At 47.7% G+C, this 15,049-nt stretch overlaps 1 protein-coding gene and 1 pseudogene across 1 annotated transcript; both read left to right on the forward strand.

The window, feature by feature from the left end:
• Positions 1-3,965: 3,965 nt before the first annotated feature.
• LOC123149355 (20 kDa chaperonin, chloroplastic) lies at positions 3,966-6,428 on the forward strand. Its single transcript, XM_044568998.1, has 6 exons — positions 3,966-4,165; positions 4,583-4,763; positions 4,859-5,038; positions 5,658-5,813; positions 5,926-6,003; positions 6,077-6,428. The coding sequence occupies exons 2-6, from the start codon at positions 4,608-4,610 to the stop codon at positions 6,248-6,250; spliced, it is 744 nt and encodes a 247-aa protein (XP_044424933.1). The 5' UTR covers positions 3,966-4,165; positions 4,583-4,607; the 3' UTR covers positions 6,251-6,428.
• Positions 6,429-11,814: 5,386 nt separating this feature from the next.
• LOC123149356 (20 kDa chaperonin, chloroplastic-like) lies at positions 11,815-12,317 on the forward strand (annotated as a pseudogene).
• Positions 12,318-15,049: the final 2,732 nt, after the last annotated feature.

Below are 15,049 nucleotides of genomic sequence, written 5' to 3' on the forward strand. Positions count from 1 at the left end.
CGGGCAGTAAACCCCCAAGCGGGGATTTCCCTGCTCATATGGAATCCCTGTACAAACCATGAAAAATATCATGTTGCAGTTTGGACGCCGAAGGAGGGGGGAAGAAGGACTGAAAGCCTGTGACAGGGGGTGTCTCTGGATGGAGGCGGCGAAGAATCAGGCACCGCGTCCGTGGGTTTCCTCCCCGATCCCTGAAGACGTGGAAAACTGCCCCGTGGAAACGACGCGGATCGGGATTCATAATCCCTGATGAGCGAGCGACCAAATGCTCCTGCAGTTTTCTGCAGACCGACTTTGCCCCGTGGGCTGTACGCCCCGGTTTTGGACGAGGATCCCCGAAGGATCACGTCGAACCAAACAAGCTCTTACCGGCCATCGCCTGGCCGCTCACCGGGCTGCTCCTCATCGCTTCCCGTCCGTGAGGACACCGCAAACGTGGTCAAGCAAGGCCGTCCTCACGGAGCTGGGACATGGTCTGGCCAAGAGTGTTGGCCGAAGCTCTTTCCTTTTCTCCCGGTTTCTCCGGTGGGCACACACGAGCGCGCACAAGTGTCTCCTGCCCTAGAAGAGCTTAACAAGAGCAGAGGAAAACAGAGTAGTAAAGCACAGGAGTGCTCTTCTTTTTTGCTTATGGCTAATTGCTTGAGCGTGTTAGGCATCTACACCGCGGATCTCTAAACCGTTAGGCATCCGTCCGGACCGGTGGTCCGGATGCGATTTACCATCCAGTACAGTATCTTATTGGTCCGTGAACCGGTCTGAATACTTATTTTTCTGCCGATCAGAGGTAAATTAAGATGGGTTTTACGCCTTTGCGCGTGCCTGGCCGCTCCCACATACATGTATGACACCACTGACCCACTCACAAACGTCTACCACATCTGCGCCTCTCCCGCGTGAAGCAGTCGTCATGTATTCATGCCGCTTAGCATCAATCATGCTAGTGCAAAAGCGGGTACGACATCTCACTGGCTTCGACATTGAAAATGTGTGCCGGCCGAGAGCGCTACCCGTGCCGTATCCCAGTCTCCGTGCATGTTCAATGTCGGAGCGATGAGATTGGACTTCGATGTGACATATTGCTACTTTATTGAAACAAGCTGCCTATCCGTCCGCCCACCAGCATTAAACAGGTGTGCCGACCAAGAAACCCACTCCAGCACCTTCACTCGACCACCCGTCACTTGGGCGGGCCGGTGCCTGCTATTTATACATAACCACACGGGCACGACCGCACCACACACCACCTCCGTTCCTCCTAATGCAGCACCTCTACCATGACTGTGAACTCTACCGTGTTGTTGGCTAGCCTCACAACGAAGCAAAAGCTCGAGATAGCCGCCCTTGCGGTCAGCTGACAGGACCGTAGTGCGCGGCGGATAGAGGTCTTCGACGATGACCCGACGATGGATGAGGCCTCCCATGATGAGCCGGAGCCCTTGCACGCGCCGGTCCATGCCGACTTCACCCTGGAGCAGGCGCAGGCGCACACCAACGCCGTCATGGCGGAGGTGTAGGCGGCCCTACAACCGATGTCAACATTCCGGTAGGTGCAGGAGGAGCAGCGCTACAACCTCGACCTCCTCGCGCATCACCGACTGGCAGAGGGTCAGATCTACGGTGAGTTCGCAAGCGAGGAGGCAGCGACGACCATGGTGGAGAACCCGAACTTCATTGAGGGACAACAAGCCCTCTACGAGGCCACGCTTAATGCTCGCGCGGCGGCCTCGGACATGAACGACCATAGTTGTGCATTGTTCATGCTACCAACTGGTCTTCGTTAGCGCTGCTTCGACCATGAGGCTGACCCGCACGTCCATTGCCAACCTCACCTTCACCGACGACAACCAAGATGTGGACTCCGACGAGGAGTAGGGCATGGGAGACAGCGATGCCTCGTGTCCTATGTGGTCCAGTCTCATGTCCTACTCTTCCTCGCCGGCAATCGCACCTTCACTTCCACGCGCTCATGACTGCCGCACATGGACATTGAGGGGAACAACAAGGACTTGAACACCGAACGCTTTTTGGTGCTCCGTGCTCATGGCGCCGACGAAGTTTTAGACTATGTTAACTTCAGAAAGCTTTTGTGTAGTTGAAATATGTTGAGAATGTAATGAATTTGATTCAGTTTAAATGAAAATCATCCGGTTTTCATGAAATTCGTCTATTTTATTCAAATTTGCTTTGAAATGTATGCGGGCAAATATAGTGTCCATTTTGAGGATCGACAATGGAGATGCCCTTACATGGGTTAAACAGAAACTCCACAATCGACTATTCATTGGACTGCCTAAATAACCTTCCCTGGATTTGGAGGAAATATGATATGCTGAAACCAAGTTATTTAGGACGAAAACCAAGTTATGGTGGAAGAGGGTGAAAACCAAGTGTAAATTATGTTTCGAAAGTTTCAAAAACTCCAAAACAAATATAATATGTTGATGAGGTGGTTCTCTACAATTGTGTCAATTTTCAAGTTTAAATTCAGTTTCACTTGTGAGCCATGAAACCAATCAACTATAGCGATGAATAGTGACAAATTGTGAAGCATGTGGAATAGCTGAATTTGTTTTCCCTAACTCCCAAGCGAAGCTACATATGAACTTGAAATATTACCTGTTTGTAGAACCTCAACCATCTAGCCTGTTGTATTTTTTTGAAATGGGACATTTGAGACATATTTTCACTTGATTTGATTTGGTTTGATTGAGTTAACGAAGGAAAAGACCAACGTAGGAGAGAGGGACAGGGAAGGACATGAGGCAAACATATCAACTCCCTTTAATAGTAGAGATACACCATCCATGCATATAGTTTTACAACACCGAACTCTCTCGTTTCTCAGTATGTAGCTCTAGCTCTCTTTGTAAAACAATCCCTTAAATATGTCTACATAGTGATCAAAGTATACTTTGTCCTATTGGGTTTATAAGTTCCATCATATCTTGAGTCAAAATTTAACCATAAATTAAAGTAATGAAATATTATTTGTATGTAGTAAAAATTATACCAATGAAATCTGCATTCCCATGTAAATCCAATGGCACAATTTTTGTTACATATAAATTATATTTAGCTAGTCAAATTTATGATCAAAGTTCGACATGAATTACAAGGGAGATTGATAAACTGGAACTAGGAAGTACCCCTTTGTTTGAATGATTTTCAATATTGGCCAACTCAAGCCATATTGCATGCGAAACCAGATGTGCGTCCAGTATCATCGAAGGGCGTGTGGAGGTGTGTCTCTGACGAATCTCGCAGGATTTAATCGATGATTGTTTTTGGTGGATCTGCTTAGATCGTCTACGTTTGTGTGTCTTTAGGTTGGATCCTTTCAACCTACGTTGCTCTTTGTCAACGGCGGTTGTTGTCCTGATGCGCTAAACCTGTGGGGCCTTGGCACGACGACTTTCTGACGGTCTACTATAACAAGTTTTGTCCGGCTTCAGTAAGGGCAGTGGCGGAGCCAGAAACTGAATATAGAGGGGGGCCAAAACATGTCATATAACGTCTGAGAGGGCCAAATCACCTAAACCTAGCTAATTTTGTCTGACAAATGGAAGACTACGAGTACATATAGGTGTATTTGTGAGAGCATGGGGGGGGGGGGGGCAAGGCCCCTGCGAGCACCCCCTGCCTCCGTCACTGAGTGAGGAAGGGGCGATGACGGCGGCGTGCTCTCGGCTCGCTTCTCTATGAATCTAGATGTAATTTTTTTTTATGTTTGTTGTAGTGTCATGATTAATGAATAGTTTGAGAGTTTACTAAAAAATTGGCAATTTGATTTATATATACAAAATTTTCAGTAGGACACCTTGGCTACAAACCTCAGTCTACACAGCCCGGCGGGCTCTACAGCATTCCGGAACAATCTAGCCCAGCTTCAGACCGGATGGGACGGATTACCAACCAGATCCACCCTAACTCCATCCAAAAGACCAAAACCCCCGAACCCGGTGGGTGTTTTCGTAAAATCGGAGCAGGATAAGCTCCTGGGCCGGGGGATAAAGGGGGTGTGGGCTTTGGCCATAGCTCCAGCACTTTCGCCGCTGCTCTCCGCTTTCATAGGGTTTATCTCTTTCCTCTTCCCCTCTCGCGCACGGCAGCCGGATTCCCTACCGCAGGCGAGCCACCACGCCGGCCGGAGCTCGGAGATAAGGTAGCCACCTCCTCGTAGCGCTCGATTCTCGCTTGCTGCGCGGTGGATTTGGGTGGGCGCGGGGTTTGGGGTAGTGAATTTGGGGGTAATCTGGCTGGTTGTTCCTCCGATTTGGTCTATGTTCGGCTTGTTAGGGGCTATGTGCCTGGATTTGGATGGGATTCTGTACTCTCTAAGAGCTTATGGTAATGCCTCTGTGCGGGAGTACAGTGAAGCCTAACCTTGTTTCTAGCGATGGTTGGTGGGGTGGTTGACCTCTGCTTTTTTACCACCCTGAATCTGCCAACAATATCCACCTTCATGTTCAGTGTTTGTGTTCAGATTTGAATAGACTGTGCACTGGGAACGATTTATTCAGTTCAATTGGATGTTCTGTCCAGAATTTGGAAATAATTTGTCATCTGTATCAATTGACAGGTAGTTGTTTAGCAAGCAATCGAGAATGTCGTCGGTGCAGCTCTCCGGTGCCGGTGTTGCCACGGTGGCCTTCAACAACACTGGTCTGCGCCCCTCTCAGGCGTCAGCAGTCAGAGTGTGCTCATCGAGGCGCTCATCTCGTAGCCTCGTTGTCAGGGCTGCCACTGTCGTCACCCCGAAGGTTAACAACTATGGCAATGCAAATGCATTATGCTTAGGGGGTGCTTATTTGCGCGCTGCGACAATTGGTTACATTTTGTTTTGACATAACTGCAGTATACATCACTCAAGCCTCTGGGAGACAGAGTGCTTGTGAAGCTTAGCGCAGCTGAGGAGAAGACCATTGGTGGAATTTTGCTTCCATCCTCCGCGCAGTCCAAGCCTCAGGGAGGCGAGATTGTTGCTGTTGGAGGGGGTAGAACCATTGGGGATAAGAAGGTGGAGGTCAGCATACCGGTAAATTCTTCTATTCTAGCTTTGGGAGTGCAGTTATTTGTATACCTTGGTACTTTTTTTTTTGAGATCTTTGGTACATTTCTTACTCTGAGTACAAGTGGCCATGGTGAGACAGGACCTTGTATCGAACTAATTTAAAAGCAATGCAAGGTGTATCACATGACCAGTAAGACCCATGTTAATGATGTGGTCTATCATGCCACATGACTCATGTGTAAGCCAGAGATATTCCCTTTTCCATGTGTTCAACTGAGAACCAAACATTGGTTGTGGATGTCTTATTTGGTTCAGTTAAATTATGAATATGGGCACGGAGTTTATAGTCACACTAATTGTCCTGAAACGAAACAACAGAGCTGATTCAATAAAGCATAATATGCATGGTTCAATAGGCATTTATCTAGCTTCACCGAGAAGCAGGATGGAGAAATGAATTAGTTTGGTCTATGGGTGTAGCCAAGGCTCAAGAAATCGGCAATAACCAGCCATATGGAAAAACAAGAATTTTAGTTAGACCACCGAATTTATGACTTTAATGCACCAGGTAGTTTCTACCAAACCTGATGTTAGAGGTGAACATTGCTAACACTACAAAATACTGGTGCATCTTCAAATGTAGACTGGATCTCAAGTTGTATATTCAAAGTATGCTGGTACTGAGGTTGAATACAACAACTCCAAGCATCTTATTATGAAAGAGGATGACATCATAGGTATTCTTGAATCTGATGATGTCAAAGACATGAAGCCTCTCAATGACCGGATTCTCATCAAGGTATTTATATCTAATGTCATGTCACTAAACAATACTAGTGTATATTTAGAGAATTTCCCGTCGAGCTTGTAACACCGGTTAACAATGCTTATCTATCTTGCATTTGTGCTAGGTTGCAGAGGCTTCAGACAAGACTGAAGCTGGTCTTATCCTCACCGAGACAACCAAGGAGAAGCCATCCATTGGAACAGTAAGTTAATTATCATTAGGTACAAATCCATGCTGAACTAGCAGGTGTTTAATCGATTCACCTCTAAATGCAGGTCGTAGCTGTTGGTCCGGGCTCTCTTGACGAGGAAGGCAAGAGGCAGCCATTGCCAGTGTCACCAGGCAGCACCGTGCTGTACTCCAAGTACGCAGGCGGCGAGTTCAAGGGAGCTGATGGCACGAACTACATTGTGTTGAGAGTGTCTGATGTGATGGCTGAGCTCTCTTAAGTGTGTGGTTTATTACTTTGTTTCAGTTTTGAGTTCACGATATAGGCTAGCATGAGTGGTAAGATTGCTATGTGATAACCACTTGATGCTGTTTCGGATGATTACGGAATTGTACGAGCAAACCTGTTGTCTGGGATAAAAACATTTACTGAATTTGTTTACAAAGGGAGCTTATGCCTGTTTTCTTGTGCTTCGCTGATTGCCTATTGTTGTGGCACTATCTATGTGAAAGGGTCCTAGACATCTATCTACCTGTGAGTGGGCTAAACAGTAAGCAAACCTGGATGATCTGGCTTATCAGAATGATTGCTCATTCTTCAGTGTTGCTTCTTCGAACCATCTAGCGACTATGCTACCTTATTTCCCAACGCGAACCAAATCTAGGCTGCTGGTTGCTCAGGATGGTAGGAGAATTTGCTGTATAGGACAAAGGGGTCATGATCAGCTGATGTTTAGTGGAGAGACGAGGCAACATGTGACCTTTCGTCAGCTGCGGAGTAAGACGATGAGGACCTTTTAAAGCAGCGGAGTAAGAGAATGATGCGCCTCACGTGAGTAAGATGTGGAGGCCCTGCGACCTTGTCGCCAAAGAGTGCATGTTGTAGTTCCAGCTATTCATAGATAATTCCTGGTGCCTTTTATGCCAATGCTATCAAATTCAAATCCCTAGTGAACAGAGAAGCAACAAATAATACACTAGATGTGATTTAAATCCCTATGGAAAACAGAGAAGCCTTACTCAGTTATGTGGCAGACTTGCTCCTTATAATGAGTTGTGCGGTAGACAGTGGCATGAAGTCATCAGTCCTCTGGTAGGTCAATGGCTAACAATCCTTTGGTTATGAACTAGGTCTTCTAGTTGGTCAGCCGCTGTGAGCTTTATAAATTCTTTTAAACAAAATGATGAATTTCCTCGAAAGTATTGTTCTGTGCTCGAGCTCAAATGAGCTCTGATGAACAGTAAAATAAAAATCAAATCAAATCATTCCGAATTTTTATTTTGTGGTAAACTTTGACGAATGTTTAAAGTGTTTGCAAATTTTCATCATGAGATCACATTCTTGAAAGGCATGGCACAAAAGAATAAGTGCTTCAAAATGCTTTCGGAAGTAGCATTTTAGATAATGTAACGTCAATCGTTCAGTTTTTTTTTTTTTGCTGCTGAAGATTCAGTTAATCCAGCGAAACTCCAAAAGGTGTGGACTGATGAGATCTTTCCGTCTGTCTGCTCAAGTTGTAACCGGCACCTTAGGTGAGATGGGGATCAGGGAGGTGGATGTGCTGTAGCCTCGAGACGGAGGGGAACGCGAAGGAGAGCCATTGTGTGTGTGTGTGTGTGGGAAGGGGGGGGGGGGGGGGGTCACTCACGGAGGAAGATGCCGCTTTCCCTTATACACCAGGCACTAAGCATTCAATTTTTTATTAAGCGTATCCTGTCAAACCAAACAGAATTTGAGGTAATTTGTTAACAAATTACGTTACAAACTGACCAACAAAACACATACATGGTGTCAAAGACACGAAGCCTCTCAATAACCGGTTTCTCATCAAGGTATTTATATCGATTGTCATGTCATTAATCAGTAGCTTATATTGAAGGAATTTCCGGTCGATCTTGTACTGGTTGTATGTGCATAACGATTAACAAAGCTTATATGTCCTGCATTTGTTCTAGGTTGCCGAGGCTTCAGATCAGACTGCAGCTGGTCAACGAGATGACCAAGGAGAAGACATCCATTGCAACAGTAAGTTATCAACATTGGTTAGAGCCTACGCCAAACTAGTAGGTGTTTAACCAGTTCACCTCTTAATGCAGGTAGTAGCTGTTGGTCCGGGCTCACTCGATGATGAAGGCAAGGTGCAACCACTGTCGGTGTCACCAGGCAGCACTGTGTTGTACTCCAAGTACGTAGGCGGCGAGTTCAAGGGCTCTGTTGGCACAAACTACAGTGTGTTGAGAGTGCAGATGTGATGGTTGAGCTCTCTTAAATGTGTGGTTTGTTACTTTGTTTCAGTTTTGTGTTCATAATGGAGGCGAGCATGAGGGTTGAGATTGCGCTGTGGTAATCGCTTGATGCTATTTGCATGGTTATAGAATTGTATGAGCAAACCACTTGTCTGGGTTAAAAACATTTACCGAATACGTTTACAAAGGAAGTTTGATGCCTGTTTCCCCCTACTTCCACATTATGTATGTACATTAGTGCTTAGCTGATTGCGGATTGTTGTGTCATTACTTCTGTGAAAGATTCCTAGGCATCTCTCTTCCCGTGAGCGAGCTATAAAGTAAGAAACCCTGGAGGATCTGGTCTTTAGGCAAGTCTGATTGCTCATTCTTCAATGTTGCTACTTCAAATCATCTAGGGACCAAATATATGCCGCTGGTTGCTTAGGATGGCAGGAGAATTTGCTGTATAGGACAGCGTCGTGATGCTGAACTGATGTTTAGCGGTGAGATGAGGCAAACTGGGACCTTTGCTCAGCAGCAGAGTAATAAGACGCCGACCTTTTGAAGCAGAAGAGTAGATGGATGATGGAGGTCAGCGGAGTAAGATGTGGAGGCCAAGCACCATTGCGACCAGCGAATGCATGTTGTAATTCTAGCTACTCATGGGTAATTCCTGGTGCCTTCTATGCTTATGCTATCAAATTCAAATCTCTGGTGAACAGAGAAGCAACAAATAATACACTAACGATGCGTTTGGTTGGAGCTCAGGTAATGTATTCACTGTTGTAATGTGAATACACTGTATTAGATTAGGGGTAAGTGAATACGTGATGTGTTTGGTTCACGCAAGGGAATAGGAAGCCGTGGAGGTGGAGTACCGTTGCCAGCCTTGTAGAAGATGCCGCGGGACTGGACGACGGCCGGCTGCTAGGAATGGCTCGTGAAGGAAAATCAGATCACCGGCGGATCAAAAGAACGCTACTGCTCACGGCGGCGAAGCAAGATCGGTGGCGCTGCGCGGCAGCGGCGGCGGCGGCGACGACGACGAGAGATCCGTGACGCTGCCCACGGCGGCGGAGGCAAACGGAGACCGGCGGCGCTCGGCGGCGGAGTCAAACGGAGACCGGCGGCGCTCGGCGGCGGAGGCGAATGGAGATCGGCGGCGATGGTACTGCTCACGACGAGGGAGACGCCGGCGCTGCTGCTTGGTTCTCCTTTAATGGTGAAGAAAACGATTGGGACGAGCAGTGTTTTTCGATACCAAGCTGTCTCTGGTGTTTTCAGTTTTGTGAAGGATGGAGCTGAAACCGACGCGGCCGAAACAAACGCAGGTAACGTAATCGTGAGCCACTGTATTCGGGAGACAGCGAAAATGTAACGAACCAAACGCGTCAATGTGATTCTAATACATGAAATGAGTTATCCTTAAGGGAAGCTTTGCTCCTTATAAAAGAGTTGTGTGGCAGACTTGCTCCTTGTAAAGAGTTGTGCCGTATACGATGGTGTGAAGTCATCCGTCCTCCGGTAGATCAATTGCTAAAAATTCTTTGGTTATGAATTGGGTCCTCTGGTTGGTCAGCCGTTGCGAACTTTACATAGATCTTTTAAACAAAATAATTCTGTTAAGCTTCCAACCTCTACTTCAAGATGACACACCTAGACAACAATTTATTTATTAGAAAGTTCACACAAAATTAAGCAAAACATCAAAAGAGAAAACACCAGCTTAATTAAAACCAACATCTTATAGAAACTAATCAAGTGACACTAATTTGAGAGTCACATGAAGGATCCATTTACAATTATAAAATTAATGCACCAGCTACTTTGCACTAAAGCTTATGCTAGAGGTGAATCTTATGCTAATACTTCAAAATACCCCGTGTAATTTTTATGTAGGAGAGGGAAGACGGCTCTTCCCCTCGCGTCGCTCCCGCGAGCGACCGAGGGGACTCACCCGCCACCGGCCTCTAGGCCTCCTCCCCCCTCCTTCCCCTCGCCGCCGCCGAGCAAAGCCCGGTAGGTGCTGGCGGCGGCAGGGCCTCGTCTCTCCCTGGCGCGGCGGAGATCGGCGCGGGCCGGCGTCCCTGCGTGGAGGCGCGCTGCTAGACCGGGGCGGCGCGGCATCTGGGCGGCTCGGCGGCGCCCTGGGCTTCCTTGGCGGCGGGGTGGGTTTTGCTCCTGGTGTGGGAGGGCCGGCGGTGTTCTGTGGGGGCGGGGTGTGCTCGGGGTGGTGGTGAGGGGCGGCCAGATCCGATCTAGAATGGCTTCTCCTTCGCTTGCTGTCGCGGGCGGCACGGGCTGTGGCGGCACGGGCCGGCCGCCTCCGGTGGCTGGTGTGCTGGTGGTGGTCCGGTGTGGTGGTTGGGTTGGTTCGGCGGATTCGTCCTGGCCCCCGGCGGGGTCAGCTGGTGGTTGCGGCGGCCAGCCGTGCTGGTGGTTGTGCGTGCCTGGCGTCTCTCATGCTCCGAGCTCGCCGGGCGGCGTGGGTTGGGAAGGGGCCTAGCGTGGCTCCTGTCCCGGCCATGGGTGGCTCCACGGCGGCTTGGCAGGTCAACTGCGGTGGCGGCTGGCATGTTCCGGCGTCGGTTCGTCCGTGGCAGTCTTGTGTCGGCCTTCGCTTCCTCTCTTCATCGTCCGGCCGTTACTTCGTCGAAGGGCTATCCATCTCCCAGCTGCGGTCCATCGCTCGTCTCGCGACCGGTGCGGCAGGACCGACTTCGTCTCACGCACGGTGTAGCAGGACCGGACTCGTCTCGCGCACGATGCAGCAGGACTGAGTTCGTCTCGCACATGGTGCCACAAGACAGAGCTCGTCTCGCGCCCGGTGCTGCAGGACGGGTTGATGGAGGCCAGTTTGGCCGGCCTTTTGGGTCTCGGCGCTGGGGCTGCCCAGCTCGTCTCTTTGGTTGGGGTAGCGGCGGATCCCGGGTGAGGTGGTGTCAAGGTCTTGGATGCCGGGACGGCGGTCCTGGTGGTGGTAGCGCGGTGCTCATGGGCAGAGCCCGTGGCTTGGTGCTGCCCGGTGGCCATGGCCGTGTGGGCGGCGTGGTAGCTGGGGTGTGGCGTTCGGTGGCAGTGAGTGTTGGCCAGGGTGAAAACTTGTTCTATCTTCGGACGGACCGGCGACGGCGAAGCTCGTTCCCTTCTTGAAGGCGTCGTCGCGGCTCTCACTGCCCGTCGTGATGCTTCAGGGGAAACTTTGATCCTCGGATCGGGCGGTGGCAGCGCTCTTGTGCCGTTTCCTTCCTGAAGGCACCGCCTTGGAGCCCACGGTTCGTCATATGCGGCTTCATTTCTTCGCGGTGGCGTGTTCCCGGTTGAGCCCCCGGTTGCTCTTGTAGTGCTAGGGGTGTGTTGCTGCGATCAGCGCCTATGTATCCTGCCTTGGGTGTGTGCGTGTGTTGTGGTGTGGCGTGTGTTTGTACTGGGATGTTGTTGATCATTGCTTTATATATAAAGCGGGGCGAAAGCCTTTTTCGGTAATTTTTATGTAGAACCGATCTCAAGTTGTATATTCAAAGTATGCTCGGATACATGTTGAATACATCAACTCTAAGAATCTCATCATGAAAGAGGATGACATCATATTGTTGAATCTGATGATGTCAAAGACATGAAGCCTCTCAATGCCCAGGTGCCGATCAAGGTATTTATATCTAATGTTGTGTAACTAAACTATACTAGTGTATATTTAGAGAATTTTCAGTCAAGCTTGTACTGGTCATGTATACCAGTTAACAATGCTAATCTATCTTGCATTTGTGCCAAGTTGCAGAGGCTTCAGACAATACTGAAGTTGGTCTTATCCTCACTGAGACAACCAAGGAGAAGCCATTCATTGGAGAAGTAAGTTAATTATCATTAGGTAGGAATCCGTGCTGAACTAGAAGGTGTTTAACAGATTCACCTCTAAATGCAGGTTGTAGTTGTTGGTCCGGGTTCACTCGACAAGGAAGGCAACAATCAGCTACTGTCGGTATCACCAGGCAGCCACTGTCGGTGTCACCAGGCAGGACTATGTTGTACTCCAAGTACGCAGGTGGCGAGTTCAAGGACGCTGACGACACAAACTACATTGTTTTTAGAGTGTCAGATGAGATGGCTGAGCTCTCTTAAATGTGCGGTTTGTTACTTTGTTTCAATTTTGAGTTCATGATAGAGGCTAGCATGAGTGGTAAGATTGCTATGTGATAACCACCTGATGCTATTTCGGATGATTATAGAATTGTATGAGCAAACCTGTTGTCCGGGTTACAAACATTTACCAAATTTGTTTACAAGGGAACTTGATGCCGCTTTTCCCTAACTTCTACATCATGTATGTACATTAGTGCTTAGCTGATTGCCTATTGTTGTGGCACTATCTATGTGAAAGGGTCCTAGACATCTATCTTCCTGTGAGTGGGCTAAACATTAAGCAAACCTGGAGGATCCGGCTTATCAGAATGGTTGCTCATTCTTCCATGTTGCTCCTTCAAACCATCTAGCGACTATGCAACCTTATTTCCCTACGCGAACCAAATCTAGTCTGCTAGTTGCTCAGGATGGCAGGAGAATCTGGTGTGTAGGACAGAGGGTTCATGCATAGCTGATGTTTAGCGGAGAGATGAGGCGAACTGAGACCCTTTGACAACAGCGGAGTGAGAGGATGAGGACCTTTTAAAGCAGTATAGTACGAGGATGATGCGCCTCAGCGGAGTAAGATGTAAGAGGATGAGGACCTTTTAGGCCGCGTACAACGCATGTTCTTACACAAGCGCCAGAGATAAAAACCCTTTTTCTCCGGCTTAGGTGCCAGCCGGTGCTTAGGGGAGATAACTGCTCCCCTTCCCTCAGAGTCATAGGTGCTACAGGTTTAAACCAACTATAAGCACCGATCTGGAGCACTCTCCATTGTGTGACAAAATTTCTTTAAGATGCAACGGTACTTGCTTTCTTTAAGAACCGGTGCATAAGCAGCCAACACTGCCTTAAGGCAGCAGAGTAAGAAGAAGATGCATCCCAGGGGAGTAAGTTGTAGAGGCCCAACGGCCTTGCCACCAGCCAGTGCATGTTGTAATTCCACCTATTCATAGATAATTCCTGGTGCCTTCTATTCTTATGCTATCAAATTCAAATCCCTAGCGAACAGAGAAGCGACAAATAATACACTGGATGTGATTCAAATCCCTATGGAGAACAGAGAAGCCTTACTCCTTATGGCGAAAGAGTTGTGTGGCAGACTTGTTCCTTATAAAGAGTTGCGCAGTAGACAGCGGCGTGAAGTCATCAGTCCTCTGGCAGGTCAATGGCTCACAATTCTTTGGTTATGAACTAGGTCCTTTGGCAGGTCAGCCGCTGTGAGCTTTATAAATTCTTTTAAACAAAATAATGAATATCCTTGAAAGTACCTTTCTGCTCTCGAGCTCAAATGAGCTCGGATGAACAGTAAAAAATCAAAACATTCTGACTTTTTGTGGTAAACTTTGACAAATGTTCTAAGGGCTCCTTTGATTCACAGGGTTTGGAAAGCGTAGGAATAGGAAATGTACAGGAATATGATGTACTGTCCACTGAAATACTATGTCGGGTAGCAAAACAGAAGATTTTTTTTCATGAAGTCCAACCTCATGCTTGTCTTCCTCTGAAAATGAGCTAAGAAGTTCCTATAGGATTGGTTCCTGAGGAATGCAATCATGTGAATCAAACAACGTGTAAAGGGAAAATTCCAGAGGATGTCAATCCCGTAAAATTCCTAGGAAAATCCTGTAAATCAAAGGAGGCCTTAGTGTATGCAAATTTTCGTCATGAGATCACATTCGTGAAAGGCATGACAAAGAAAAGACAAAATTTGTGCTCTAAAATGCTTTTGAAAGTAGAATTTCAGATAATGTAACGTCAACTGATTCTATTTATTTTTGCGGGTGAAGATTCAGTTAATCCAGCGAAACGCCAAAGCTATGGACTGATGAGATCCTTCTGTCTGTCTGCTCAAGGTGTAACCGGCACCTTGGGTGAGATGGGAATCAAGGAGGTGCCTGCGCTGTAGCTTGGGACGGAGGGGAACGCGAAGGAGAGCCGTTCTGGGGAGCGCTACGGAGGAAGATGCCGCTTTCCATTTACACCGGGCACTGAGCGTAATCAATTTTCTATTGAGCATATCCCATTACGTTCCTCTCAAACCAAACAAAATTTGAGGTAATTTATCTTACAAACTGTAGCAGAAATGGATGTATCTAGAACTAAAATACATCTAGATACATCCATACCTGCGACAAGTAATTCGGAACGGAGGGAGTAGCTTATATTGAAGGAATTTCCGATCGATCTTGTACTGGTTGTATGTGCATAACGATTAACAAAGCTTATCTGTCCTGCATTTGTGCTAGGTTGCCGAGGCTTCAGATAAGACTGTAGCTGGTCACTGAGACAACCAAGGAGAAGCCATCCATTGGAGCAGTAAGTTAGTTACCATCGGCTAGAAATCTGTGCTGAACTAGCAGGTGTTTAACCGATTCACCTCTAAATGCATATTGTAGTTGTTGGTCCGGGCTCTCTCGACAAGGAAGGCAAGAGGCAGCCACTGTCGGTGTCACTAGGCAGGACCATTATGTACTCCAAGTACGCAGGCGGCGCATTCAAGGGCGCTGACGGCACAAACTACATTGTGTTGAGCGTGTCGAATGTGATGGATGAGCTCTCTTAAGTGTGCGGTTTGTTACTTTGTTTCAGTTTTGAGTTCACAATGGAGGCGAGCATGAGAGTTGAGATTGCTATGTGGTAGTCACTTGAATGCTATTTCGGATGGTTACAGAATTGCATGAGAAAAGCACTTGTTCGGGTTAAAAACATTTACTGAATATGTGTAC

This window comes from Triticum aestivum, chromosome 7A, assembly GCF_018294505.1.
Source record: "Triticum aestivum cultivar Chinese Spring chromosome 7A, IWGSC CS RefSeq v2.1, whole genome shotgun sequence".
Lineage (NCBI taxonomy): Eukaryota > Viridiplantae > Streptophyta > Magnoliopsida > Poales > Poaceae > Triticum > Triticum aestivum.